Source organism: Balaenoptera acutorostrata, chromosome X (genome assembly GCF_949987535.1).
Source record: "Balaenoptera acutorostrata chromosome X, mBalAcu1.1, whole genome shotgun sequence".
Classification (NCBI taxonomy): Eukaryota; Metazoa; Chordata; class Mammalia; order Artiodactyla; family Balaenopteridae; genus Balaenoptera; species Balaenoptera acutorostrata.
In genome coordinates, this window is record NC_080085.1 from 66815918 (window position 1) to 66841920 (window position 26003).

A 26003-nucleotide genomic window follows, 5' to 3' on the forward strand; every position below is an offset into this window, starting at 1 on the left:
ATGTTGGCCAGGGTGGCAGTCTCATCAGAGGTTCAACTAAGGAAAGATCCACTTTTCTCAGAATGTTGGCAGACTTCATCTCCTTACAGTTGTAGGACTGAGGTTCTTGTTTTCTTGCTAGCTATTTACCAACAGCTGCTCTCAGCTCCTAGAGGCCACCCATAGTTCCTTTCCATGTGACCCTCTCTGTAGTCCCTTTCACAATATGACAGTTTACTTCAAAGCCAGCAAGGGAGTCTCTCTAGTGCATGCCAGCAAGAGGGAGTCTTATATCTACATTGTAATCTAATCATAGGAGTGACATGCCATCATCTTCAGCATATTCCATCAGTTAGAAGCAAGTCGCAGGCCCCACTCACTCAAGGGGAAAGGATTATACAAAGATGTGAATACTGGAAGGTGAAGATCATGGGAGTCATCTTAGAATTCTTCCCAAGGTTCCCTGGGAAACAGACTCTGAGTTTGAGATTTGTGTGCAGGTGGATTATTGGGGGCTGCTTTTGGGAACAACACCTGTAAAGGAGTAAGGAAATCAGGATTGGATAGAGAGGGAGAAGCTGCAAAGAGGTCGCAACCAATCTCACAGACTGAGATGGTCCTTCAGAAATGTCCTGAAATGAAGCAAAGAAACTAGGCCTTTGTGACCTTCATTGAGCAATCACTGCATGTGGGCTGCCCCTGAGAAGGGGGCATGACCTTAGGCAAGGCAGCTCCCTTCAACACAGGACAATTTCTGAGGAGGTACTCAGTTGTGAGCAGTCGGCAACCAATATTCCCAGCAGCTAGGAATGAGTGCCTTAGTTCTGAAGAGGGGGTTCTGAGTGAAATGTCACATCGCCATTACACTTGGTTAACCATAAAATCTCCTTAATTAGTACATATATTTCCCAACTACTATGAATAAAATTTAGTTGAATTTATAACAACAAGAGTGTTCTAAAAAAAAAAAAAAAGAGTGTTCTAAGGGTTCGGAACTGTATTGGCAGGTGAGTCAATGAGGGAGGGGCTACTCAGAAAAAAGTGGTGGTTTTGATATATAATGTCAAGGGTGGGTGAAGGGGATAGAATTTGGTGGATGAGAGCTCTTTCATGTCTTTAAATAGCATGCAAAATATCATGCGGGTCCAGGCTAAGACATTAAATCCCCAAAGCCAAACATATATTTCAGTAAAATATAATAGAATAAGAGCAAAAGCAGGTTGAACTTTATTTTTTTTCGAAAATTTAATTCCACTGTTGCTTTCCGAAATTTTTTTTAATGAATTAATTTATTTTTGGCTGCATTGGGTCTTCATTGCTGCGTGCGGGCTTTCTGTAGTTGTGGCGAGTGGGGGCTACTCTTCGTTGCAGTGCGCAGGCTTCTCATTGCGGTGGCTTCTCTTGTTGTGGAGCACGGGCTCTAGGTGCGCGGGCTCAGTAGTTGTGGCTCGCGGGATCTAGAGCACAGGCTCAGTAGTTGTAGTGCACGGGCTTAGTTCCTCCGCGGCATGTGGGTGGGATCTTCCCAGACCAGGGATTGAACCCGTGTCCCCTGCATTGGCGGGTGGATTCTTAACCACTGTGCCACCAGGGAAGCCCCTGAATTTTTAAAATATTTATTTATTTATTATTTATTTATTTTGACTGCACATGGTCTTAGTTGTGGCATGCGGGATCTTTAGTTATGGCATGCAGACTTCTTTAGTTGTGGCATGTGAACTCTTAGCTGCAGCATGCATGCGGGATCTAGTTCCCCGACCAGGGATCGAACCCGGGCCCCCTGCATTGGGAGCGCAGAGTCTTACCCACTGGACAACCAGGGAAGTCCCAGGATGAACTTTAATAGGGGAAAAAAAATCTAAAGTCCTCTCTCTAAGTTTAGAAATTACTTGTATAAATGAAGCAAAGGGTTGCCATGTCCAAAAAGCAGTTCATGTGAAAAATATCTGAGATGTTTAATTTACCACAGCTTTAGCTCTATGGCATGACTGAGAAAAATGATAATGCAACCTTAAGTTGAGTTAATAGAAGTCTACATTATTGTAAATAACAGTTCTAGTGTACCCTGTGCTAATCAGACCTCATCTGTGCCCAGTTGAAGGCAAAGTATTTTATAACACACATGTAGAAAAGTGCATGAATCACAACTATACAGCTCAATGAATTTTCACAAGGTGAACATACCCATATAACTGCTAGAGTGACCAACTGTTCCAACTTCCCTAGGGGTGTCCTGGTTTTAGCACTGGAAGACTTGCATCTTGGGAAACCCCTCTGTTCTGGACAAACTAGATGGTTACCCTAACCCATCCAGATTAAGACATAGAACATTATCAGCACCCTACAAGCCCTCATATGGATCGTCAGTCACTACCCACTCCTCCTCCCCAAAGGAAACCACTATCCTGACTTCTAACACCATAGATTATTTTGAGGTGCTGTATTTTAATATGAGCACTACAAACTAAAGAGTAGAGGTTAAAACCTCATAGCTCATGGGCTGAATCTAGCTGGTAGATGTTCTGTTTGAGTTATGCAATATTGGCCTGTAGAGCTTTTCCTTTTTTTCCACTTATTTTGTTTGGGGGCCAGTGCTATGAGTTTTTTTTTTTTTTTTAATAAATTTATTTATTTATTTTTGGCTGTGTCGGGTCTTCGTTGCTGCGCGCGGGCTTTCTCCAGTTGTGGTGAGCGGGGGCTACTCTTCGTTGCGGTGCGTGGGCGTCTCATTGCGGCGGCTTCTCTTGTTTTGGAGCACCGGCTCTAGGTGCGCAGGCTTCAGTAGTTGTGGCTCACGGGCTCAGTAGTTGTGGCTCACGGGCTCTAGAGCGCAGGCTCAGTAGTTGTGGCACACGGGCCCAGTTGCTCCGTGGCACGCGGGATCCTCCCGGACCAGGGCTCGAACCCGTGTCTCCCGCACTGGCAGGCGGATTCTCAACCGCTGCGCCACCAGGGAAGTCCTGAGTTTTAATACAGATATAGATTCATGCAACCCCTATCACACTCAGAATGCAGAATAGTTCAATTGCCACAAAAATCTTCCTCATGCATCTCCTTTGTAGTCACATACTCCACCGGCTCCTAGTCCTTGGCAACCAATGATCTGATCTCCATGCCTCTAGCTTTGCCTTTTCCAGACTGTCATACATTTGGAATCTTACACACCATGAAACTCATATGAGTGTGCCTTATTTCATTCAGCATGATACCCTTGAGGTTCATGCAAGTTGCTGCTTGTATTAATAGTTCATTCCTTTGTATTGCTGAGCAGTATTTCAATGTATGAACATACTTCAGTTTGCTTATCCATTCAAGGACTTCTGCATTGTTTTCAGTTCTGAGCAATTATGAATTGTGCTGCTATAAACATGTATGTACAGGTTTTTGTGTGAACATAAATCTTCATTTCTCTAGGGTGAATACCTGGGTGGGGGATTGCTGGGTCATATGCTAGGTGTAGGTTTAATTTTATAGGAAACTGCCAAGCTGTTTTCCAGAGTGGCTGTACCATTTTGCACTTCTACCAGCAATGTAGGAGAGTTCCAGTGCAGAGTTCTGCATCCTTGTTAACACTTGGTATTATTATTTTTATATTTATTTTAGCCATCTTAATAGATATAAAGTTGCATCTCATTGTGGGTTTTTAAAAAAATGTTTTTAATTTAATTAATTTATTTTTGGCCGCGTTGGGTCTTTGTTGCTGTGCACGGACTTTCTTCTAGTTGCGGCGAGCGGGGGCTGCTCTTTGTGTGGTGCGCGGGCTCCTCATTGCGGTGGCTTGTCTTGTTGTGGAGCATGGGTTCTAGGCCCACGGGCTTCAGTAGTTGTGGCGTGTGGGTTCAGTAGTTGTGGCACGTGGGCTCTAGAGTGCAGACTCAGTAGTTGTGGCACATGGGCTTAGTTGCTCCATGGCATGTGGGATCTTCCCGGACCAGGGCTCGAACCCGTGTCCGCTGTATTGGCAGGTGGATTCTTAACCACTGCGCCACCAGGGAAGCCCCTCATAGTGGTTTTAATTTGCATTTCCCGAATATCAAATGGTATTAAACATTTTATCATGTGCTTATTTGTCACCTGTATATTCTCTTTAGGGAAGTGTCTAAGTCCTGTGACCATTTTTTAAAAATTGAGTTTGTTTTCTTACCATTGAGTTTTGAGAGTTCTTTATATATCATGAATACAAGGTAACAGTGACTGCAACAAATGGCTTCTCATAGCTCTTAGGATAAAAATCACATCTTCATCATGGTTATAAGCCCACAGGATCTGGTCTCTCCTTACCTTGCCTCACCGGTATAATTTTAGACCTCTCTTCCTTCCACTCTATTTTCCAGCAACACTGGACTTTTTATATTGTCTCAGGCTCTTTCCCATTTTAGGATCTTTGCATCTCTGATGTTGCTTCAGATCTGTAGTGGATAAAGCTTTCTGATCTTTTTGAGCTTCCATGTTCTCATCTGTAAAATAGAGATAATAAGAGTACCTACTTCAAAGCTTTTGTGAGTCATAAATGAGTCATGCACGTTCAGTCCTTAGCACAGTGTCTGGCATACAGCAAGCACTCAATAATTGGGAAGTATTATTAAATTCAGTGTGTCAGATTGTATGCTTGTTTTGCTTTCTTTGCTGACACCCTTGGTTGCTATTCTATCTTATCCAAAAGGAATTGCTTCCCACTACCACAGTAGCCCAGGCGGAGTGAAATAAGCGCTAAATATATGCAGAGCTGATCACCGGGAGGCCAGAAGGCCCATCTGGGCCTCAAATGCAGACTCAGTTGGAAGTAACTCCATGAAGATTTCCCAAATATACATTGACAGGATTAAAAGAAACCAATGCTTATCTCATAACTTTGAACTAGTGTCTCAATACCAATGCACTATGAATTAATATTTCCTACATCTTACCTGGACCTTGAGTACCATGTGGGAAATTTTTGTTTCTGACTCAAATTACTTCATTCCAGCCAACTCTGTAAGCATGTTGGACCCAAGTGCCTAGTTCTGAGCAATGGTTGTCTGTACTATACTATAGTTAAGTAAGTGTATGGACTCTACATCTTAACTGCCTAGGTTTGAATCCACCATTTACAAGATCTGAAACCCTAAGCAAGTCACTAAACCTCCTTGTACACGAGTTAATTCATCTGTAAAATGAGGATTGCGAGTTTTGTGAGCAATGTGAGTTAATATATGAAAAATGCTCTAAGCGTTTGCCATTAGCTTCAAGTCGTAACCAAACAATTACATTGTACTTATTACAAAAAAGGTGAGGGGGGGGGAACAGGGGGAACCAGGGCCTTTCCCAACTCCTAAGAGGTCTCAATTCTTAAAGGCTCCTTAGCAGTCTTACGGAAAATTCCATTTGGGGGAGCCAGGCAAACAGAAATTTTCCAAAAGGAGCTGCCACTTGCATCTATCCGGATACGGCTGCGGGCAATTCCACGGGGTGCGTGCGGGGTGGCGCTTTTCCCCAGGCTGTCGTGGGTTTGCGCGGCGCTGCAGCTGCTCTGGGCGCGGCCGTAGGGAGCGAGACGGCGGCCTTGGACCTCAGACTCTCTCCACGTCCGCCCCTCGGCGCCAACCTCTCCCTTTCCCTCCACCTGCGGGCCCGGCGGCACCGCCTCCCGCCTCTGGTCACGAAGGTTCCCAGCGGCTCGCTGCGTGCCGGACGTGACAGACGGCAGCAGCACGTCCCGCCGGCGCCCTCGCAGACTGACAGCGCCTTGGAACAATAGCAGCACGCAGGCGCCTTCGGGCCGCGTCCTATAGCTGCCCGCGTGGCCGGCGAGCAGGGTGCGGCGGCCGGAAAGGGGCGGGGCGAGGTGGGAGGCGGGGCGACTGGGTCCGCTAGGCGCTCGGCATTTTCCACGCGTTCCGAGCGCGAGTCGGCTGCAGTCTCTGCCGCTGTCGCTGCACAGTCTCTTCCCCCGGCCTCTCGCTGCCGCTGAATTGCCAAGATGTCGCTCTCTAACAAGCTGACTCTGGACAAGATGGACGTGAAGGGGAAGCGGGTCATCATGAGGTAATCCTCGGGACTCTGCCGCAGCCTCTTCGGCCGGGGCCGACTTGCTTTCCCTCCTGCCCAAAGTGGCCTTTAGTCCTCGTCTCGGCCCCATGGGTCCTAGCCCTGCAGGACTGGGCTGCCCACCATTGTGGCTGAAGCTTTGCCCGGGTTTAACGGTTTCTAACCTCATTTTCCCCAACCCAAAAAGTGAGCCGAAGTTGCCCTTTGCGGGGGTGGATCCACCCAGGAAGGGCTCAGATTGCAGGGATCCATTTTGCTCTCTTCTCTTATTTCTGAAAGGCAGTTCTATCGCCTCCAGTTCCCGGTTGGCGAGGTGGGATGTGATGCTTAGCCTGCAGGTCCCTAGACCCCCAGGGAAGGGACCTTGAAAGGTCATTTGGTTAGTTTCCCTTCTCCCACCACCGTAGACCATCCCAGACAAATCAGAAATGGCCGTGCACAAAAGGACATCTTTCCCAGAGAATGTTGATTTCGTTGTTCAGGAGTAGAACCCACTAAAGCGTTGGGGGTGGGAGGGAGAGGTGGGGTGGGCGCACCGAAGGAGGCCCTGCAGGGCTTATGTAACAGGCCGCTGCCGCTCTACGTGTCTTTGGACTACAGGCCATGGGTTTTGCACCAGGATTGTGCCACATACTGGGTAATGCTAGAGAAGGGTGTGGCTGCTCATTCTTGCTGCTTTCTAACCTCACCCCCACAGGTGGCTAGAGAAGCAGGATATTAGAAGTGGCGAAGGCTCCCCATGCGCTTTGGGGTCTTTTACTCCAAACATTTGGATTCCTGGTCACTTACCAACATGGCTTTTCCCTTGTTTGCCAGAATTAACTAGTATAATGTGTGGAGCTTTTACATTTATCCTTTTTGTAACATGTACATTCGTGCATGCCAGGAACTAAGTGCAGGAATTCAGTTAGGTATGTAACTGATGGACTTGACCTTGACAGGATCCAAGGGTGGTGCTTTTGTGGGGGCCATAAGGGCTTGCACTGATAGCGTTGTGTAGTCTTGTCCTTTTAGGGAAGTGGTTGATTGATGGGCAGGCATGTGCATGATGTGATCCAGCCCCTTTCCCAATTTGGGCTGGTTCAAGAGAGGGCAACTTTTGCATATTAATGGATGCAGAAAGCAGTAGGGGATCTCCCTTTACCTAAGGCTTAAACGAAGGTATGCACTGTGAATTAGTGAACTGTATGGACACCCTAAAAGTTGATGTAGCTCTCCCCTTCCCTCTAATTTCATTATGGCCACTATTAGTTTGCAATTGGCCTTCTCTGCCCTGCTATGGAAATAATTAAAAGAACTCAATGGCTTATGGCCATGAAGAACACCTGGTGTCCCCCTTTTGCTAAATCACCTAGTCCTTTGCAATCTGGACAAAGTAGGAATCATAGCCATCCTAGTATTAGATAAGGGCCCTATCTACCCCTCAGATGCTCTTAAGGAAGGGGGACAGACCCTATGAAAAACAGGACAAGTGGACATTGGCATGCAACTAGATCTTAGATTTTAGTGATTTCCTCCCGTCTCCACTGTGCTCAAGGCTGACCTTTCCAGATGCAGGCACCAGCTGAAAGACAAGAGGTGGGGCATCATCTTGGCTACCTTCCTACAATTGCAGTCTTGGGCTTTATCTCCTCTTTTCCCAGGGAAACTGGCTTGAGGAATTATCTGGGCTGGCTGGGAGTGAGACTAGAGGAGGTGCTTATCTTTTCTCCCTCTGGACCTAATACGAAATATGTTTCTGCCCAAGGTCTTAAAGTTTCATTTAACACAGATTAACCCTGAGCCTTGAAATGATTGGCTAGTCCTGTTTTGCTGATGGAAAATGACCTGTCCAAGGTCACTGAACTAGCAAGTTGGTGGTAGAGCCAGGACTAGAATTTGGGTCTCCTTGGCTACCAACCAGATTCTCTAAATTCTTGGACATAGTGAATAGGGACAGGTTAAAATAGAGCTTTGTCCGCTGAAGGTTGCAGTCAATAATTTTTCCCTGTAATCTGGATAGAACTTATTTGGCCTGAGAACAGGACGTTGCTTTTTTCTCAGATTATTAATGTAGCTCTAGAACAGAGGCAGCCATGCCTCGTCAGCTCAAATTTCTTTTTGTCTCAATTGCCTTTATGTGGTGCTTGCTGGCAGTGTTCCGGAAGTGGGGCCTCCGGAGTAGTGGCTGCTTCACTTGCCTCCTTTCTTTGTCTTGCAAAAGGGAGCTGTGATGGTTGTAGAGTCTTCGGGCCCCTGCTTTGAATTGCCAAGGGAAATTGACTGATTTGTTGAGGGAACTTCAGATAGCCGGAAATCTCTGACTGGCTAATTACCAGGTTCTACCTCAGTTTTTTAGGACTCCATTTGACTTTATAGCCCTTTGAGTAAATTTCCTGTTTAATTTTGCAATGTCATTTCCTTTTTTCCTCTCATAGGTTGCCAGTCTTACTCCTTTGCCGACTTGTGAAGTGCTTCCCTTTTGCTTACTCTCCCCCACCTCTCTCCCTCCTCCCATTTTTTTAAACCTCACTATTTTTTCCCTAACCTGTTGTAACTTGTTAAGCAACAGCCTTGGTGTAGTGGAAGAAGAAACAGGGAGGAAAAACTTAAGAGCAGGGGAGAAAAAAGAAGTCTCTAAGGGAGCCATAATACCCCAATTTTGTAGTCAGAGGCAGTAAAGCGAGGGTGGGAATGGTTCCTCTGAGAGCTTTTAATGGAACTGGGCCTGGACTCCTGCGATTTCAGGTGATAGTCTTGATATCTTTATTACAACTAAATTAATATTTTTAAGATTCATTTTGAAATAATTATATACATTCACAGGAGGTTGCAAAGATAGTATAGAGACGTCCTGTGTTCACCCAGTTTCCTTCATTGGATACATCTTACATAATTATAGTACAATATCAAGAGTAGGAAGGAAGTTGACATTGGAATAAAGTATATAGTTCTTTGCTGTTTTATCACATGTGTAGATTTGTGTAACTCCCACCACAATCAAGATACAAAACTAGTTTTGTTTGAGCACTGCCAAGATCTCCCTCATGCTACCCCTTTAGAGTCGTGGCCTCTCACTCCATTCCTAAACCCCTGGTAACTACTAATCTCTCCTCCATTTGTAAAATTTTGTTATTTCAAAAATGTTATATAAGTGGAATCACACAGTATATAACCCTTTGGGATGGCATTTTTTCACCCAGCATAATGCCCATGTTGTTGCATGTGTCAATAGTTCATTCCTTGTATCGCTGAGTAGTAGTCTATGCTATGGATGGTCCACAGTTTGAAGGACATCTGGGTTGTTTCCAGTTTGGAGTTATTTCAAATAAAGCTTCCGTGAATGTTGAACATTTGTTCACAAGTCTTGGTATGGACATATGCTGTCATTTCTTTTGGGTAAACACCTAGGAGTGGAACTGCTGGGTCATATGCTTAGCCTTTTGAGGAATTCCCAGACTGTTTTCCAAAGCAGCCGCATCATTTTACATTCCTACTGGCAGTATATGAGTGCTCAATGGCTCTGCATCCTCACTAGCGTTTGATGTCATTTTTTAATTTCAGCCATTATGATTGGTGTGTAGTGATATCTGACTTTGTGCCTGAGGCTAAGCTCGGGATTGTTTAAGGGAAGTGGAAAAGGAAGGGGTGCAGATTTTACACAGAACCAGTGGAATGTGTAGGTCAGAGCAGTTTCTGTGGTGGAGTCCTTAGACAGGAGAAGCTAAAAGCAGACCTGTTGTTGAGAGTCTAGGAGATGATGAGGGAAGATATTCCACAAGCAATGAGAAGAGAACACAAGTCCAATTCTCATCAGTAAGCTATGCCATGGCAGCGTGGATAGATGAGAGAGATTCTTGAATGTTTCCAAAGAACTTCCTCTCTGTCAGGGCTTGGGGGTAGGGAGCAGCACTGCAAGGGTGGCTTATGCTCAGCCCCTTGCCATTAGCCCTTTTGAATGTGGGCCTTCTGGGAGGCTGCAGGGGGTGGGAGAAAATGACTCTTGGTAATGGGATACTCTGTCCTCTTTGGAATGCACTTTAAGGCTGGCAGGGGCCTTGTTCAGGATATTTAAAGAAGATGCTTAGAATCAGAATCGAGTAGCCTGAAATTAAGTAGACTGTATTTCTTTCTTTAGAGGCATACTGCCTTTATTTTTTTAAGATTTTAATTAAAATGTTTGAATACAGAAGTAGTCCTTCAACTCACCTTTGGGAAAGCTGTTCTTCAGTGAACTAGAGTACAGACCTAGGGGACATAGGAAATTGGTGGTCTTCTTAGTAGGTCTAGGATTTTGTAATTGTCTACCAAGCCTCAGCCTTAGAGAGGAAGGCCTAGTGATGGAGCTTTGTGGTCAAACATGGCAGCAGTCTTTTTAACTAGGTCATACCTTCACTGTAGTCCCTTAGTGCGTGTTGCTAGCTGTTTTTAGTAATGGTTGATCTGCCTTTTAGATCACAGAATCACGTTTTGGAGAAGCCTTAGCATGTATAATAATAGCTACCACTCTTATGGCACTTAACTGTGTATCAGTTACTCTCCAAAGCACTTTCCAAATCGGTAACTCATTTAATTTTCACAATAACTGTGAAGTAGATAGTAGTATCATCCCCATTCTAGAGATGAGAAAAAAATCACTTAAAAAGGATCTTGGCAGGCAAAACTTAGACCTTACAAATAGCTATCACACATCGTTTTCAGTCAGATTGAAGTAGCCTGAGGTTCTAAGGAGTTTGCAAGAAGGGGGAAGGAATGATCAGTTCTTAAAAATGGTAAAGCAGCAATCTGTTGGGTAAGAAAGGAGACTGCAGTAAATTGCTATCCACACCCCTCCCCCTCCCCCCCCCACCCTCGGGCCGTGTGCTGTGCCCTGTGGCTTGTGGAATCCCGACCAGGGATTGAACCTGGCCCCCAGCAGTCCTAACCAGTGGATCCTAACCACTGGATCGCCAGGGAATTTCCTGCTTGTGCTATCTGGATCATTTCTTTTCTAATTGCCTCTTTGTCAGGTGGGCAGGGTCACATGTTCCATCCTCTCCTCTAAGCCTTTTATTTTCTTTAATTAAAAAAATTTTTTTTATTGAAGTATAGTTGATTTACAATGTTGTGTTAGTTTCAGGTGTACAGCAAAGTGTCCTCTCAGGCTTTTAGAAAGAGGCTATCTTCTTGTTATTGTCTGTGTTTTGCTTGAAGGATACTGTTTGAACTTGGTCCTGGATACTGGGTTTCTTTCTGGTCCCGAGGTCCCAGCCTTTCTCCCAAAAGAATGACATTCTCTTGACTTGTTTTATTGTTCCAATTAATTTTTTTCTTTTGAGTAATGTTTGCTTCCTTAGAACCCAGAAATACTATCGAAGGAATCAAAATCCAGATGTGTTCCCTATAACCCCTCACTCCTCCAGCTGCCACTCTTATTAGATACTATCATGCTGGGCCCACATAGAAATCTTTTTAGATGGAACTGGCTTTAGCTTCCCTGGTCTTCAGGGCTAGTTCCTGTGATTTAACTTGTTTTTTATTTTTTAAAATTTCTCTTTTAAAAAGTATGAGATACGTACCTAAAAGGGCACAAATCATACGCTTCAAAGAGCAATCACTAAAGGAGCAAGCACATTCGTCACCCAGGTCAAGAAAGAGAACGTTACCAGAACCCCTGAAGCTCCCTCTGGTGTCCTATCCCATTCACTACTCCCACCCTCCTCCCCATGGCTAATCACCATCTTCTGATACTGCTGATTATTTTTAAGGTGACTTTTGAACTTCCAACTTATTTAACTGGTTCACTAAAAGTCCCTCTCCTAATCTTTGGGGGAATGAAAAATTGATCATGGCTCTGAACCCAACACTTTGTTTCTTTTTCAGAGTGGACTTCAATGTTCCTATGAAGAACAACCAGATAACAAACAACCAGAGGTAATGTCCCTGCTAATCCTTGAGCTAGGTTTACGATGTACCTGGGTCTGAGTATATGGGATGAAATGGTTTTACTTCCTTATTGTAGAACTATGGCAACTTAAGCCATGTGATCTTGGCTTTCAACAACCCACCATCTGGTTTGCCTTCTTATGAGAATTTAGAAATTGAAAAAAATCATTTTAAGAAAGCAATTTTTTTTCTCCCCCCATTTTTTTTAAATTTGAAGAATTTGGGGTTATGCATTTTTAAAGAATATAAAGGTTTAAGGTTACTTGGCTTCCCTTGCAAAATGAAGAACTGTGCATGTAGTTTTACAAGCCCCTATTCTAGCTGGCCCCGATAAAATCAGTTTTCGAGAATTTTGATTTAAGGGAAAAGACTTCAGAAGTAATATTTTCAGTCAGTTTAGGCTGCTCCAAATGTCTTGGCTCCTAGATTCAGAAGCAGAAATTTTAAGTGATAGTATTGCTCTTGCTTTTGACTAGATTGTAAAAGAAGGTTTTTATTTTAAATTTTAAATGAAAGGTTTGAGCTGGAAAGGTACGTTCCAGTGGTATAGACCAACAGTGTCTAATAAAAATATAATATGAGCCACATGTAATTTAAGATTTTCTAGTGGCCACATTAAAAAAGTAAAAAAAAAACAGGTGAACGTAATAATACATTTTATTTAATCCAGTAAGCCCCAAATAATCATTTTAGTATGTAATCAATTAAAAATGAATCAAAGGAACATTTAACTTTTTTGGTATTATTTGAGATCCAGCACATACCAATCTGGACTAGCCACATTTCTAGTATTCAGGAGACACCTGTGGCTAATGGCTACCATATAGTACAGTGCAGGTATAGACCCAGAACACTTTCAGATATTGGCCCCAGAATAGAGCCTGGCATTTTGCCAAGCACATCCCTGCTGCACCATAGTGGAAGGTCTTTGTACAAGGCACCTCTGACCCTTCTTGACTTTCATTATTTTCTGTAGCACACATAAAAATTGGAAATATGCCTATCAAGGTATTTTATAAGTAAAAAACAGAGAAACAGGTCTGAGTAGATCTTTTCATTTTCAGAACTCCATGGAGTTGATTAACAAAATGAAGCATTAGAAATAATAGAACTTGGCCAATAAGGGATAGCCCTGAAGATTAATTTGGTTTCATTGGGCAAACGTTGTACCTAATGAAGGTTTCTTCTTTATTTGGTATAAATGAGTTTCTATATCTGCCAAGTAGCATAAGATATTTTAGAAACATAACTTGGCTTTTTATTATTCCATTCTCTGCTGAAATATCACCTTATCAGAGAGACTTTCCCTGGCCACCCTCTCTAAAATCCCCTTCACCACTATTCTCCAGTCATTCTTGTCCCCCTACCTTGATTTATTTTCTCCATAGTTCTTACCACTTCTATGAGAGCAGAGACTATTTTATTTACTATTGTATTCTCAGAATCTGATACAGTAGCTGCCACAAAAGAAGCATCCAATAAATATTTGTTGAATAAATAAATGATTTTCTTTGTTATCAATTTTAATTTCTTAAAGACTGCCAAGAATGGAAAGTTAGAATTGGGTTTGTAACAAAAATTTGAAGTGTTTAAAGGAGGTTTAATAAATGTTAGGTTAAACTATAATTTAGTAGATGCGATGCATTATGTAAACCACATTCTATATAATGTATTTATTTTTACGTACGTAAAAAAGTGACTTAGGATCTGTAACGGGTGCAGAAAAGTTACATGTTTTTCAGTTTTCCCCAAATTTCTTGTAATGGTTTCAAGATTTGGGAATATTATATTTCTTCCACAGTCGAACACTTAGGATGTTTCAGGGGTCCCTAAGACCACCCACATATTTGGTGATTCACTGGAAGGACTCACAGGACTCAGCATATAGTTCTCACTGCTAAAGTTTATTACAGTGAAAGGATGCATGACAGGATCAGCAAAGGGAAAAGACACAGGCAGAATTTGGAGAAATCCATGCATGGGCTTCCATGCTTTCTCCCTCTCATGATGGGACACACCAAGCGTGCTCCTTTCTCCAGCAGTGAAAAATGCAATAATTGCGTGCAATGTTTCTGTCCAGAGAAGCCCTTTAGAGACTCAGCTCCCAAGATTTTTACTGGCAGCTGATCACATAGGCACCCTCTGCCCAGCAACTACCAAAATTCCTCTTAGAGGGAAGCAAGTGTTGAGCGTAAATCACCTTGTTTGTACAGACAGTCTAGGAACTGTGAGCAGCCCTTGTCAGAGAACTGAGGGACCACTTCAAAAGCCAAGTTCCCAGATACCAGCTAAGGGCCAACCTTGCAAGCAGGTCCTTCTGAAGATAGCAGCTTCAGTCCTGCTATATTAACTCTTTTCTGCACAAGGGGCAAAACATGATGAGATTGTATAATCCTAGGGGGAGGGTTGACATCCTAATTAACTTCTTCCTCTGCACATGGACCTGAGGACCATCGCTGAGTTGTTGACAGTAGATCTGAAGGAATTTGGAGAAGAAAGGGGGCTTTATGTTTTATGAGACCATGAATAGAATAGTTCCCACTAATTCTTAGGAGTAACCTTACTCTACCTGTGTCTCTTTTTGGTTGCAGGATCAAGGCTGCCGTTCCAAGCATCAAATTCTGCTTGGACCATGGAGCCAAGTCAGTTGTTCTTATGAGCCACCTGGGCCGGCCTGATGGTGTCCCCATGCCTGACAAGTACTCCTTGCAGCCAGTTGCTGTAGAACTCAAATCTCTGCTGGGCAAGTACGTTTCAGGCTCTGGTGCTGGTGGACTCTGTGACAAATGTTGTCAAGCATGTTGTTATTGGTTCTTAACTTTCCGACTGCTCAAGTGTTTTCCATGTTGTGCTCTCCCCAGGGATGTTTTGTTCTTGAAGGACTGTGTGGGCCCAGAAGTGGAGAAAGCTTGTGCTGACCCAGCTGCTGGGTCTGTCATCCTGCTGGAGAACCTTCGCTTTCATGTGGAGGAAGAAGGGAAGGGAAAAGATGCTTCTGGGAACAAGGTAGGACCTGTGATTTTGACATTAGTGGAGGTGAGGAGGGCTGAGTGTATAAGAGACTGTGATTGAAGAGTAGAGGAAGCTCCTGTTTATTTTGACAGCTTTTTATTGAAGTACAGCATGCGATTAAAAATGCACAAATGCACAGCTTGATGAATTATCACAAAGTAAGCACACCTGTGTAACCACCACCTAGGTCAGAGAATAGGATATTGTCAGCATCCCAGAAGCCCTCCTCATCATGCTCAAGTAGTTTTGAAATACCTTGGAAAAATACGTGAACACCATTTGGGTGTACGAGGATTTGGTGAACATGCTGCTTCTGATTGTCCCTTTGTTACACACCTGGCCTGTGACACATGAAGATTGTTTTTTCTAATAGTATGTGATTATATCCTATCAAAGGGGGAGGCTGTGATTGCCAAGTGCTGAGAGCAGACATTCACAGGTGGTTGTTGGCTGGGGGCATGGGGGTGAGTATCCATGATACACCAGGTGTTCCTCCAGCAGAGCCAGTTTTAGATTTTTTGTTTGTCAAGGCTGGAACTGTTTTTCTAAGCAACAGGCCCTGGTGTGTTATGGAAGGACAATCTGTATTTTTATTTAGAAGGGGAATTAACTTAAAGCTTGAGCTTGGTACTTTTAACACACTAAATTAAATTTGATATCATTGGGATTTTCTTAGAAAAGAATCATGTGAGCAGAAAAAGTACTTTCCTAAGTCAAGTGGAAAGGGACTATTTGGGACATTTGATTGTAGTTGGGTAAATGATGGTCATGATGATACTGCCTTGGGTTTAAGACATTTTTCTTAAGAAGTGTAAAGCATCTTTGAATTTCTTCTTAAGGAAGTACAGATATCGTATTTTCAAAAAAAACCTAGGTCTCAGAAAGGCAGTCATTTGATTAAAGTTAGAGGTAGTGGTACTGTTGCTGGGCCTTACATAGAGCTCAGTCCATTCGATCAGCAAACTTTCTGTAAAGGGCCAGACAATAAATATTTTAGGCTTTGCGGACCATACGGTCAGCCACAACCTTATATGGTCTCTGTTGGAACTATTCAGCTCTGCCATTGTTGTGCAAAAGCAACCATAGGGAAAAAAACAAAAATTTTTTTAAAAGGCAACCATAGATAACCCACAAAATAGATTACTGTGACCGACAACCAGAATTCAAATATTAAATGATAAAGCTGGCTCTTTGAAGATGATTTGGAATTTGCCTATTGGTAGAAGGGAAGCTGAAAGCACCCTTTAAGTACTTTCCACTCTTAAGGTCTTTAGTATCTTGTGGAACAAGATGCTCTGAGGCTAGCGTCTCAACCTCCCGTTGTACTTCTGACATTTCTTAAGGTCATCGCAGTGCCTGCTTTCAAGCAGTTTCTTTTCTTAGCACTGCAGGCTCTGGTCTTGCCTTATCTTGCCTTTGGCATGGTCTTGCTACAGTAGTATGAGTCAAATGCTGACCTAAAATTTGGTGCCCTTTTAGACTGAAACTCAACCTGCTAGACGCTCGGGCTTAGAAATGGCAGGAGGCAACTGGCAAATTGAGGCAAAACCTTTTATTCAGGAAGTGATGAACCAACTATGCTAGTCTATGTCTTTTTTAGTTAGTTTACTTTACATTTAGTGTCCAATGGCTTTCCATGCTTGAAATTTCAGGAGCCAGCCATAAGTTCAAAGTGGATAAAAACAAAGCGAGGGCATGAAATTTTTCCTTTATCCAGTGTGCCTGCATTGGTTTTTTAGGAGCATTCTCTTCCTTCTAGTTATTGGCAGATCAAAAATGAGAAATGGGTTCTTCTTACTATTAATTTCTATAGTACCTTTTCCATGAAGAGCTTTCAATTTGTCTCATTTTTCCTCAAACAATTCTTCTTAAATAGAGGGGTTATCTTCCCTTTTTAATAGATGGGAAGATTTCAGGGGCAGAGAACAACTTGACAAAGGTTACACAGTAAATTAGCGTCAGACCTGGTCCTAGAACCCAGGTCTCCTGCCATTTGGGCAGTGTTTTCATTACTACACACATTGTCTTGCAGTCACCAGTGGCAGATGATATTCCACTGTAAAGAGATTATGGGGGCTCTACAGTCTTCAGTTTTAGCATTAGTGCCCCTGCATTCTTTGGTTCATTAGAGGAAAGCACCTGTTATCTGTGGCAGCCTCCTTCTTCTCAGTACATGGGAGAATGGGAGTGGACAGTGACTGAAAGAAACATCTGTTTTGTGCTCTTCTCTGCCATGTCCCTCTTATCTGGCTTCCTGTGCATCTTTGCTTTGTTTCCTACTGGAGAGGCTGTTCATCTTGCCGCCCTGCTTTCTTTCCCCTATGGGAGCGTGGGGGGTGGGTATTATCCCTGGATAGTTAGCCGACATTCAAAGCCCTATGTTTTACTTCTACTTTTTGTTCCTCTTTCTTTTTTGTAGAAGTGTATTGTTTTATCAGATGCCTAACTTCCAGGGAAGGCTATATGAATTATCTCCTTTTGCTATTATATAAAATGTTTCTGAGGTCCTTTTCTGTTGTCATGTTTCCATCTGCCTTCTCTGTTCCAGCCTGCCCTTGTTGCTTTGATGAGGAATATATATGAGGGCCTTTTTCGCTTTGCAGAAAGGTCTTGGTAGCCAGCAGCTTGACTCAAGTATAATCCTAAATTTTACAAGGAGAATATGTTAAAATGAGGAAATGAGTCAAGATAAGGAGAGAGAAGGATAATTTGAGTCTTGTCCTAGGAGCTGGAGAGAGGCCAGTGGGATGTGATTACGGGTTAAGCTGTGGTTCAGGAATCATAGGCTTGCAATTTGAGGGAAGGTGGAGGAGAGCAGAAACATGCAGAAATGACCAAAAGACCTGGAATATTAGGAAGAAAGAACAGATCCTGTTGCTAGTTTTAAAAACTGGGCTTCCCTGGTGGTGTAGTGGTTGAGAATCTGCATGCCAATGCAGGGGACATGGGTTCGAGCCCTGGTCTGGGAGGATCCCACATGCCGCAGAGCAACTGGGCCCGTGAACCACAACTACTGAGCCTGCGTGTCTGGAGCCTGTGCTCCGCGACAGTGAGAGGCCCGCGCACCGCGATGAGGAGTGGCCCCCGCTTGCCGCAACTAGAGAAAGCCCTCGCACAGAAAGGAAGACCCAACACAGCCAAAATAAATAAATAAATAAAACAAAAAAAACCCCAAAAACCTACTATCCTACCAACTCAGGGTCTTTATAGATGTTGAAGAGGACTCTTGGTATGAAATGCTTTTACAGTTGTCTTTGGAGCCATCAACATTTCCTGTGTTGTTGTTTTTCCTTTTTTTTGTTTGTTTTTCTCTGCAGGTTAAAGCTGAGCCAGCCAAAATAGAAACCTTTCGAGCTTCGCTTTCCAAGCTAGGGGATGTCTATGTCAATGATGCTTTTGGCACTGCTCACCGAGCCCATAGGTACTAAAAGTTTTTTGCTCATTGTCAAACTGGGAGCATTATTTCTCTTTACTTGAGCAGCCCAAGCTCTGGCTTGCTTTTGGATATTTCTGTATTATATTGTGATCTTTTTGGCTTCTATCTCTAATTGGAGCTACAAATTACACTGAGGTTCTTGTTGAGTATCTCCGATCTAAAGAGGAAATAAAAGCAAATGTTGAGAATTGTGGAGCTTTTTGTCGAGCTTCAGGAAGATGTTCCTCTGTCTCACTTTGGGATATTTCATGGAGAGCTCTCCCTTTGTGAATGCTGTGGGAGTGGAATCTTAGGCTGTCAGTAGGAAGCAAACTGAGGAATCCTTTCCTGTTGTCGTCACCTGGCTGATTATTTATTGTGGTTAAACCCCTGGCCTGAAGACTATTAATTGGGTATCTTAAATTCTACCTTAGGTCATTGCTTTTCGCTTGTTCCCCTTGACCCTGCATTATTAGTCAAAAATCTTATCTTGTACCTAAGTGTTTTGTTGCAGTTTGGGCATGAAAACCGTGGTGGCCTGGCATCTCAAAAGTGAAAATATTTTCAGTGATAAGGAGATGGCCTCTAGAATTGGGAGAATTGCTAGGGATTGACCTAACATTTGAATGTCTCTGTTCATTTCTAGCTCCATGGTGGGAGTAAATCTGCCAGAGAAGGCTGGAGGTTTTTTGATGAAGAAGGAGCTGAACTACTTTGCCAAGGCCTTGGAGAGCCCAGAGCGACCCTTCCTGGCCATCCTGGGCGGGTATGGAGAACTCTTCAAGATCATGGTTTAAGTAGTGTTTTTGCCTGGTAGTAGGCCATAACTTGGGTGGTTTATTGTCAGATAGCACAATCAAACTGGGTGACTGAGGAGAATTTAATAAAGGGACTGTCTACAAAGGTGTGGGTAGGGTTTAGGGAAACCCAGAAGGGACAGTACAGTAATCTGGGGCAACAGTCATCACCATCCTTAGGCCTGAAGGGAAAAAGGAAAGGGATGGTTACCAAAATCCAGAGAGGGTGGTTGCGTGGAGAGGTCCCTCTGATAGAAACCGTAGCCTTTGGTCAAGGGATGTAGGGATAGTCATCTAGCAGGGAAGGAGCCAGGGAAATAGATACTCTGATCTTTTAATGTCCTGCTGATGTACCCCCTCCTACCCACAATGGGCTGCAACCTAGCTGGATGTCAGTGGGCAAGGGAACTCCTTGATGCAGTCCACTCAGTTCAGCCTCCTGGGACAGAGAACAGGGCTGGAAAGGATAGAAAGTGGCTCTGGAGGGAAGAATCGGAAAGATCCACCATTGCTCATCTAACGATTTTTGAAGCACTTCAGCCTCTCAGATATGAAAACCTCCTCATATGTGTTTAATATATCATTTGGAACTCATTTCTCCAGCTCACATACCTTTTTATATTTTCTCCTATGGGGAAAGGTACCCTGTGAATAGTGATATTCTACTGGCTTAGTTAAAAATACGAATTTCAGAAGTGCAACTCAAGAGGCTAGGAGGGTACATTTTAGGTGATAAAGTAGGGACAGAGACCTGGGACTGCTTGGGTAAGATCTTGTCACTTGGCATGGCTATCTAGATGGCAGCCTCTTTATGGCTAGATGCTCCTGACCCTTTTACGAGCGGGGCTTCTTTTTTCCATGGGAGTGAACACACTCAGCATTTCCCTATGAATGCTGACTCAGGAGTTGGGTGTCAATTTCAGATAGCATAGTTGCTCTCCAGGTTCATGAGCCCAGTTTCAGGGTCCTAAAAATAGTTAAGGTGGGTATAGGTTATCATCTGTGTCCTGGAATCATTGCCCCTCTTGTGCACTGGTTTATAAAGGTCAGACTCTGATCTTTGCTTCTCTGGAGATTAGGAGTTGGGCTTTGTTCTCCAACCTTCCGTAGATCTGGAATATGGAAGTGAGTGCCACCTAGGGGTTTTGATTAGGTTTTGGACTCTGCCTAAAATAGCTATTTTGGGGAAGTTGATGTGGAGGGGTTTTTTTTGCCATCTTTCTTGCAATGTAGTCTCCTTAGAACATTAACAATTTAGGGGAAGATTTTACATTTTATTAAAAAACGTTGTGTTGGGATTCCCTGGTGGTCCAGTGGTTAGGACTCAGTGCTTTCACTGCCGAGGGCCCTGGTTCAATCCCCGGTCGGGGAACTAAGAACCCACAAGCCGCATGGCGCAAAAAAAACCCCATTATTATGGAAACGCTCAAACATTACAGAAGTTGAAAGAATAGTATAATAAACCCCCAGGTACCTCTCACCCTGCTCTAGTAATTATTGGCATTTTTGCCAATCCTGTTTCATCTGTCCTCTAATCCTTTTTTTTTGTCAGGAGTATTTGAAAGCAAGCCTTAGGCATCATATAATTTCATTTCTCATACTTCTGTATGCATCTCATAACTGATGAGATTTCTTTTAAATAACCACCGTGTGTTATACCTAACAAAATTTAACAATTTTATTACTATCATCTAATACCCAGTCTGTATTCAGAAATTCTCCATCATTTCAGAAATTCCTTTTTACAGTCAGTTTGTCTGAATAAGGATCCAGATGAAGTCCATGCATTGCATTTGGTTGTTAGGTATATTTTATTCTATAATAGTTCCTTCTTCATTATTATTTTCATTCCATTGATTTGTTGAAGAAGCAGGGCATTTGATCTGTAGAACATCCCACATTCTTTAGAAGACGTTGAGTCTCGTTTCTCCCTCTTTCTCTGTCTCTCTCTCTCTTTCTGTGTGTGTCTGTTTCTGTATAAAACAGTTAATCCATTCTTACCCTTGGTGGTGACCAATCTTTACAAGTGAGATATCTATAGTCTCTTTCCATCCATTCTCCCACATCGCTATTGTTTTGAACCTCCATTTCACAAATCCTAGCATAGGGCCTCTCACAGATTAGGTATCATCTTGTTTATTGAATGAAGAGGTAGATAGGCCCAAGGTGATTGGTTCATTTAAGTGGGATTTAGATATATAAGAATATTTGTGGAAGGCAAGCTATTACTTATGTGAAGATTTTAAAGGTTGTGCCTCAAGTGAATGTTTTTCTTTTGTTGAGATATTTTTTTTCTCTCGGAGGTGAAAGGTACATCTGTGTTTATTATCTTATTTCCCTCTACTAGAATATAAGCTCCAAAGGGGTAGGGATCTTCTCTTTTGCCCAGTGATGTTTCTCAGAGACCTAGAACCTTGGCACAGAGTAAGTGCTCAATCAGTGTGTTGAATCAAGTGGTCCAATAGAATAATGAATGCCATAAAGCAAATGTTCCAGCAACTGAGCATGGACCTAAGAGTGTGAATATCTATTTTTGCTCAGTATATATTCATTTGGTATATAATCTGGTTCCTGCTCTAGGATTAGGACAGTTTTCAGGGAGCTCAGGGATCCCACAATTAGCAATCTTTCTCAGGTACAATTAGCAATCTTGACCCTTTGATTTTTTGGGGGAGAGAAGGGGCAAAATAGATCTATCTGGAACTTGTGATTTCTTTAGATGATTGTAAGTCTTCTAAGCCCTTCTTCGCCAAGAGCTACACCTTAAAAGGATTTCTTAGTAATGGATTGGCTTTTTGGGTTGGAGAAACGTAGGGCAAAGTTAGCCAATACTTTTGTCACTCTGTGGGACATTTCTCTGTTCCTGTCTCTTAATATCAAAACTCAGGCTTTATGTAATATCAGTTCCTTAGTCCATTGTTTGTTCTTTGGGTGATGATTCTTGCTTTCCCTTCCAGAGCTAAAGTTGCAGACAAGATCCAGCTGATCAGTAATATGCTAGACAAAGTCAATGAAATGATTATTGGTGGTGGAATGGCCTTTACCTTCCTTAAGGTGCTCAACAACATGGAGGTAGGAAACCAATGCCAAGTGGATGTGAAATAGCTCTCCATGAGAAATAGCTGGTTATGTAAATTTAAAAAGGAAATTAGCTTCTGACATGAGCCCTAAAAACTCCCATTTTTATTTATTTTGCAAGTTGTTTTTCTTTCGTCTTTGAATTATTCCTTTGTATTGTGTTGTATTTTGTTCCTGTCTGCTTTGTGAGGTAATCACATTCTTAGTATAGAGGCTGATCTTCATCATCTTGACTTTCCTGTGTAGATTGGCACTTCTCTGTTTGACGAAGAGGGATCCAAGATCGTCAAAGACCTGATATCCAAAGCTGAGAAGAATGGCGTGAAGATTACCTTGCCTGTTGACTTTGTCACTGCTGATAAGTTTGATGAGAATGCCAAGACTGGCCAAGCCACTGTGGCCTCTGGCATACCTGCTGGCTGGATGGTGAGTCACTTGGGTGACTGAACATGAGTGAACAAATACATTTTGGTATCATTCATTCAACCAACCAATGGGAATTTTAAAAGAAGGGCTCCAAATGTTGAGTGAGACCCTCCTTCGGGGAGAATCCATGGGGAAAAGCAGTGGTATCAGATTGCTGCTAAGACTTTTCATTAGTAATGTGGGGGCAAAACTGTTTTTTCTTTCTTCATCTATTTAATGTTTATTAAGTACTTGACTGTGTGCTGGGGCTGATGCTATGTACTTTCATGGTTTGGGCTGTTCTGCATTATGTTGCTACCTAGAAACCTGTATAAGAAATTTTTCTCATATGAAAACATTAAGATAGTACAAGTATAATTATTGCAAGCAGGGAAAAATTTATGTGTATATTAAAGACTTATTTAGCTGATTGTAATGTTCTCCGTATTTTATCATTCTAATAGCTGTACAAAATTGTTAACGGTGACATACTAGTTTGCTTATCACTTTCCTTTTTTTTTAGAATTATTTAAGCTTTCATATTTCTTATTTTTTTCTTTTAAGATTTCTTTATTTTTTTAATTTATTTTTGGCTGCGTCGGGTCTTAGTTGCAGCATGTGGCATCTTTCGTTGCGGCGCGTGGGCTTCTCTCTAGTTGTGGTGCTTGAGCTCCAGGGTGCGTGGGCTCTGTAGTTGTGGCATGTGGGTTCCATAGTTGTGGCACGTGGGTTCCCAGAGCTTGTGGTCTCTGTAGTTTGCGGCATGCGGGCTGTAGTTGAGGCGTGCGAGCTCAGTAGTTGTGGCACATGGGCTTAGTTGCCCCGTGGCATGTGGGATCTTAGCTCTCTGACCAGGGATTGAACCCGCATCCCCTGCATTGTAAGGCGGATTCTTTACCACTGGACCACCAGGGAAGTCCCATCACTTTCCTTTTGATAGGCATGTGGGTTTTATTTAGTTCAGTGTTTCTCAAAGTGTGGTCTCAAGAACAGCAGCATCGGACTTGGCTGCTGGCACAGTGGTTAAGAATCCGCCTGCCAGTGCAGGGGACATGGGTTCTATCCCTGGTCCGGGAAGATCCCACATGCTGTGGAGCAACTAACCCTGTGCACCACAACTACTGAGCCTGTGTTCTAGAGCCTGGGAGCCACAACTACTGAGCCCGCCAGCCTAGAGCCCATGCTCCACAACAAGAGAAGCCACGGCAATGAGAAAAGCCTGCGCACCGCAACGAAAAGTAGCCCCCGCTGGTGGCAACTAGAGAAAGCCCGTGCGCAGCAACAAAGAACCAAAGCAGCCAAAAATAAATTAAAAAAAGAACAGCAGCGTCAGCATCATTTTGAAACTCATTAAAAAATGCAGATTCCTGTCCCCTGCCCCTGACCTGCTGAAGCAGAAACTCTGGGGGTAAGGCACAGAAATGTGTGCTCGAACAAGCCATCCTGGTGATTCTGATGTACAACCACGTTTGAGAACCACTGATCTAGTTTAGTGTTTTTCAACCTCGGCACTATTGACATCTCGGGTAGTTTTAGTTGTGGAGGGCTGTTGTTGCATTATAGGATGTTTAAGGCATCTTTGGCCACTAGATGCCAGAAGCAACCCCCTACCATCTCCAAATCATCACAATCAAAAATGTCTTGAGACATTGCCATATGTTCCCTAGGGAGGGACGGAATTGACCCTAGTTGAAAACCACTTATCTGGTTACACACAATCATAAAATAGTGTGGCTAAGAATGTTTTTATCAAATAACTTTTGAGGTTTTCCCTTAGACTTGATCTTCCATAAAGGATATGAACAGGTTTATAATTTTAAAGAATGAGGGGTATCTTTTGGTTCTAGAAGACACTCTGGTGTTCAGCCTTGAGTTCTGGTCTTGGTGGAGGTATGGTATTTGCTCCTCTAAGTAGCTTTTATTGGTAGCTCATCCTTTCATCCTCTCTTTTAACTCTGCCCCTTAGGGCTTGGACTGTGGTCCTGAGAGCAGCAAGAAGTATGCTGAGGCTGTTGCTCGGGCTAAGCAGATTGTGTGGAATGGACCTGTGGGTGTATTTGAATGGGAAGCTTTTGCCCGAGGAACCAAAGCCCTCATGGATGAGGTGGTGAAAGCCACTTCCAGGGGCTGCATCACCATCATAGGTAAGGGGTCCTGTACAAAGCTGTCGCCAATGTGAGCTGGCAGAATTCTGATCAGAGGAAAGTAGAGGGGAAATGGTTAACTTTTCCTAGGTTCCTTGGTGCCAGGTGAATCTTGAGAGCTAAATGGGTATGTAATTCATGGAGGAACCTCTAAATGAGATGGACTTGGGGGGTAATCGGCTACCTTTTGAGCTCGAGAGCACATTGCCTTATAATTTTGGTGCCAATCTTTTTTCTTTTCTCTCCTTTCCCCTTTTTACTTGGCTTTCATTCAACAGGTGGTGGAGACACTGCTACTTGCTGTGCCAAATGGAACACAGAGGATAAAGTCAGCCATGTGAGCACCGGAGGTGGTGCCAGTTTAGAGCTCCTGGAAGGTGAGGTTCTTTAATGTTTTTTTGACTTATTTGGGGGAAGGATGGGGTTTATGCAGTGAGAGGTGAGTAGAATGGAGTGGAGACGGTAGATAGTGTTGTCATTAGCAGTCATTAGCTGGGCAGTACAAATGGAGGAGTTTCAAATAAAGCTCCTGGCTTCCATTTGAGGTGGGAAGGGCCAAATGGGAAGACTTATTCTCAAAGAGGTTATGCTCTAGTAGACCTGGGACCCAAAATGTAAAAGTTACCTAACTCCTGGCCATATACCCTAGAGAAGAGCTGATATGTTATTGGGAGGATAGAAGGGGACAGATCTGGCTTAGTGGATCCTATAGTAATGCTGACTGTGTGTGTGTGTGTGTTCTCTCAAAAACAGGTAAAGTCCTTCCTGGGGTGGAGGCTCTCAGCAGTGTTTAGTACTTTCCTGCCTTTTGGTTCCTGTGCATAGCCCCTAAGTCAACTTAGTGCTTTCTGCATCTCCACTTGGCATTAGCAAATATCTTCCCCTATGTCAAGATTCGGCTAGTGGCCAAGAGATGTAGCGCCAGGAACCCTTAAACAGTTGTACGGCATCTCAGCTCACCTTTACTGCACCCTGGCTTTGCCTACATTCTTCAAGATCCCATTTGAATTTCTTAGAGACTAAACTGTTCTGCATTCTAGAGTGCATATATTTGTATTATGCCTGTTAAAAGAAAGTGAGCTGTGTTAGCTTAGTTCTCTTTATGAAGTAGCTTATTCTGATTAGCTTTGTCATTGTTTCACCACTCAGCATGGAAACAAAATGAAATTCCAGTTGTTGGTAAGGAGGGAGATGAAGTTGGTGATCTATTAAATAAATAATAAAAATATCCATTGAAACTGG

The 26003-nt window shown here is 43.1% G+C and overlaps 1 protein-coding gene across 1 annotated transcript; it reads left to right on the top strand.

Moving 5' to 3' along the window:
- The first annotated feature begins 5830 nt into the window (after positions 1 to 5830).
- Positions 5831 to 26003, top strand: PGK1 (phosphoglycerate kinase 1). The gene is made up of 11 exons (XM_007184219.2): positions 5831 to 6003; positions 11848 to 11898; positions 14502 to 14657; positions 14772 to 14916; positions 18240 to 18343; positions 18984 to 19103; positions 22092 to 22206; positions 22459 to 22638; positions 24584 to 24761; positions 25040 to 25138; positions 25515 to 26003. The coding sequence occupies exons 1-11, from the start codon at positions 5939 to 5941 to the stop codon at positions 25553 to 25555; spliced, it is 1254 nt and encodes a 417-aa protein (XP_007184281.2). The 5' UTR covers positions 5831 to 5938; the 3' UTR covers positions 25556 to 26003.

Coding starts and splice junctions, on each gene's coding strand:
- PGK1 (XM_007184219.2), top strand. CDS start 5,939: ATGTCGCTCTCTAACAAGCTGACTCTGGACAAGATGGACGTGAAGGGG. Junction 6,004..11,847: donor GGGAAGCGGGTCATCATGAG/GTAATCCTCGGG, acceptor TTTCTTTTTCAG/AGTGGACTTCAATGTTCCTA. Junction 19,104..22,091: donor TTCCTGGCCATCCTGGGCGG/GTATGGAGAACT, acceptor TTTCCCTTCCAG/AGCTAAAGTTGCAGACAAGA.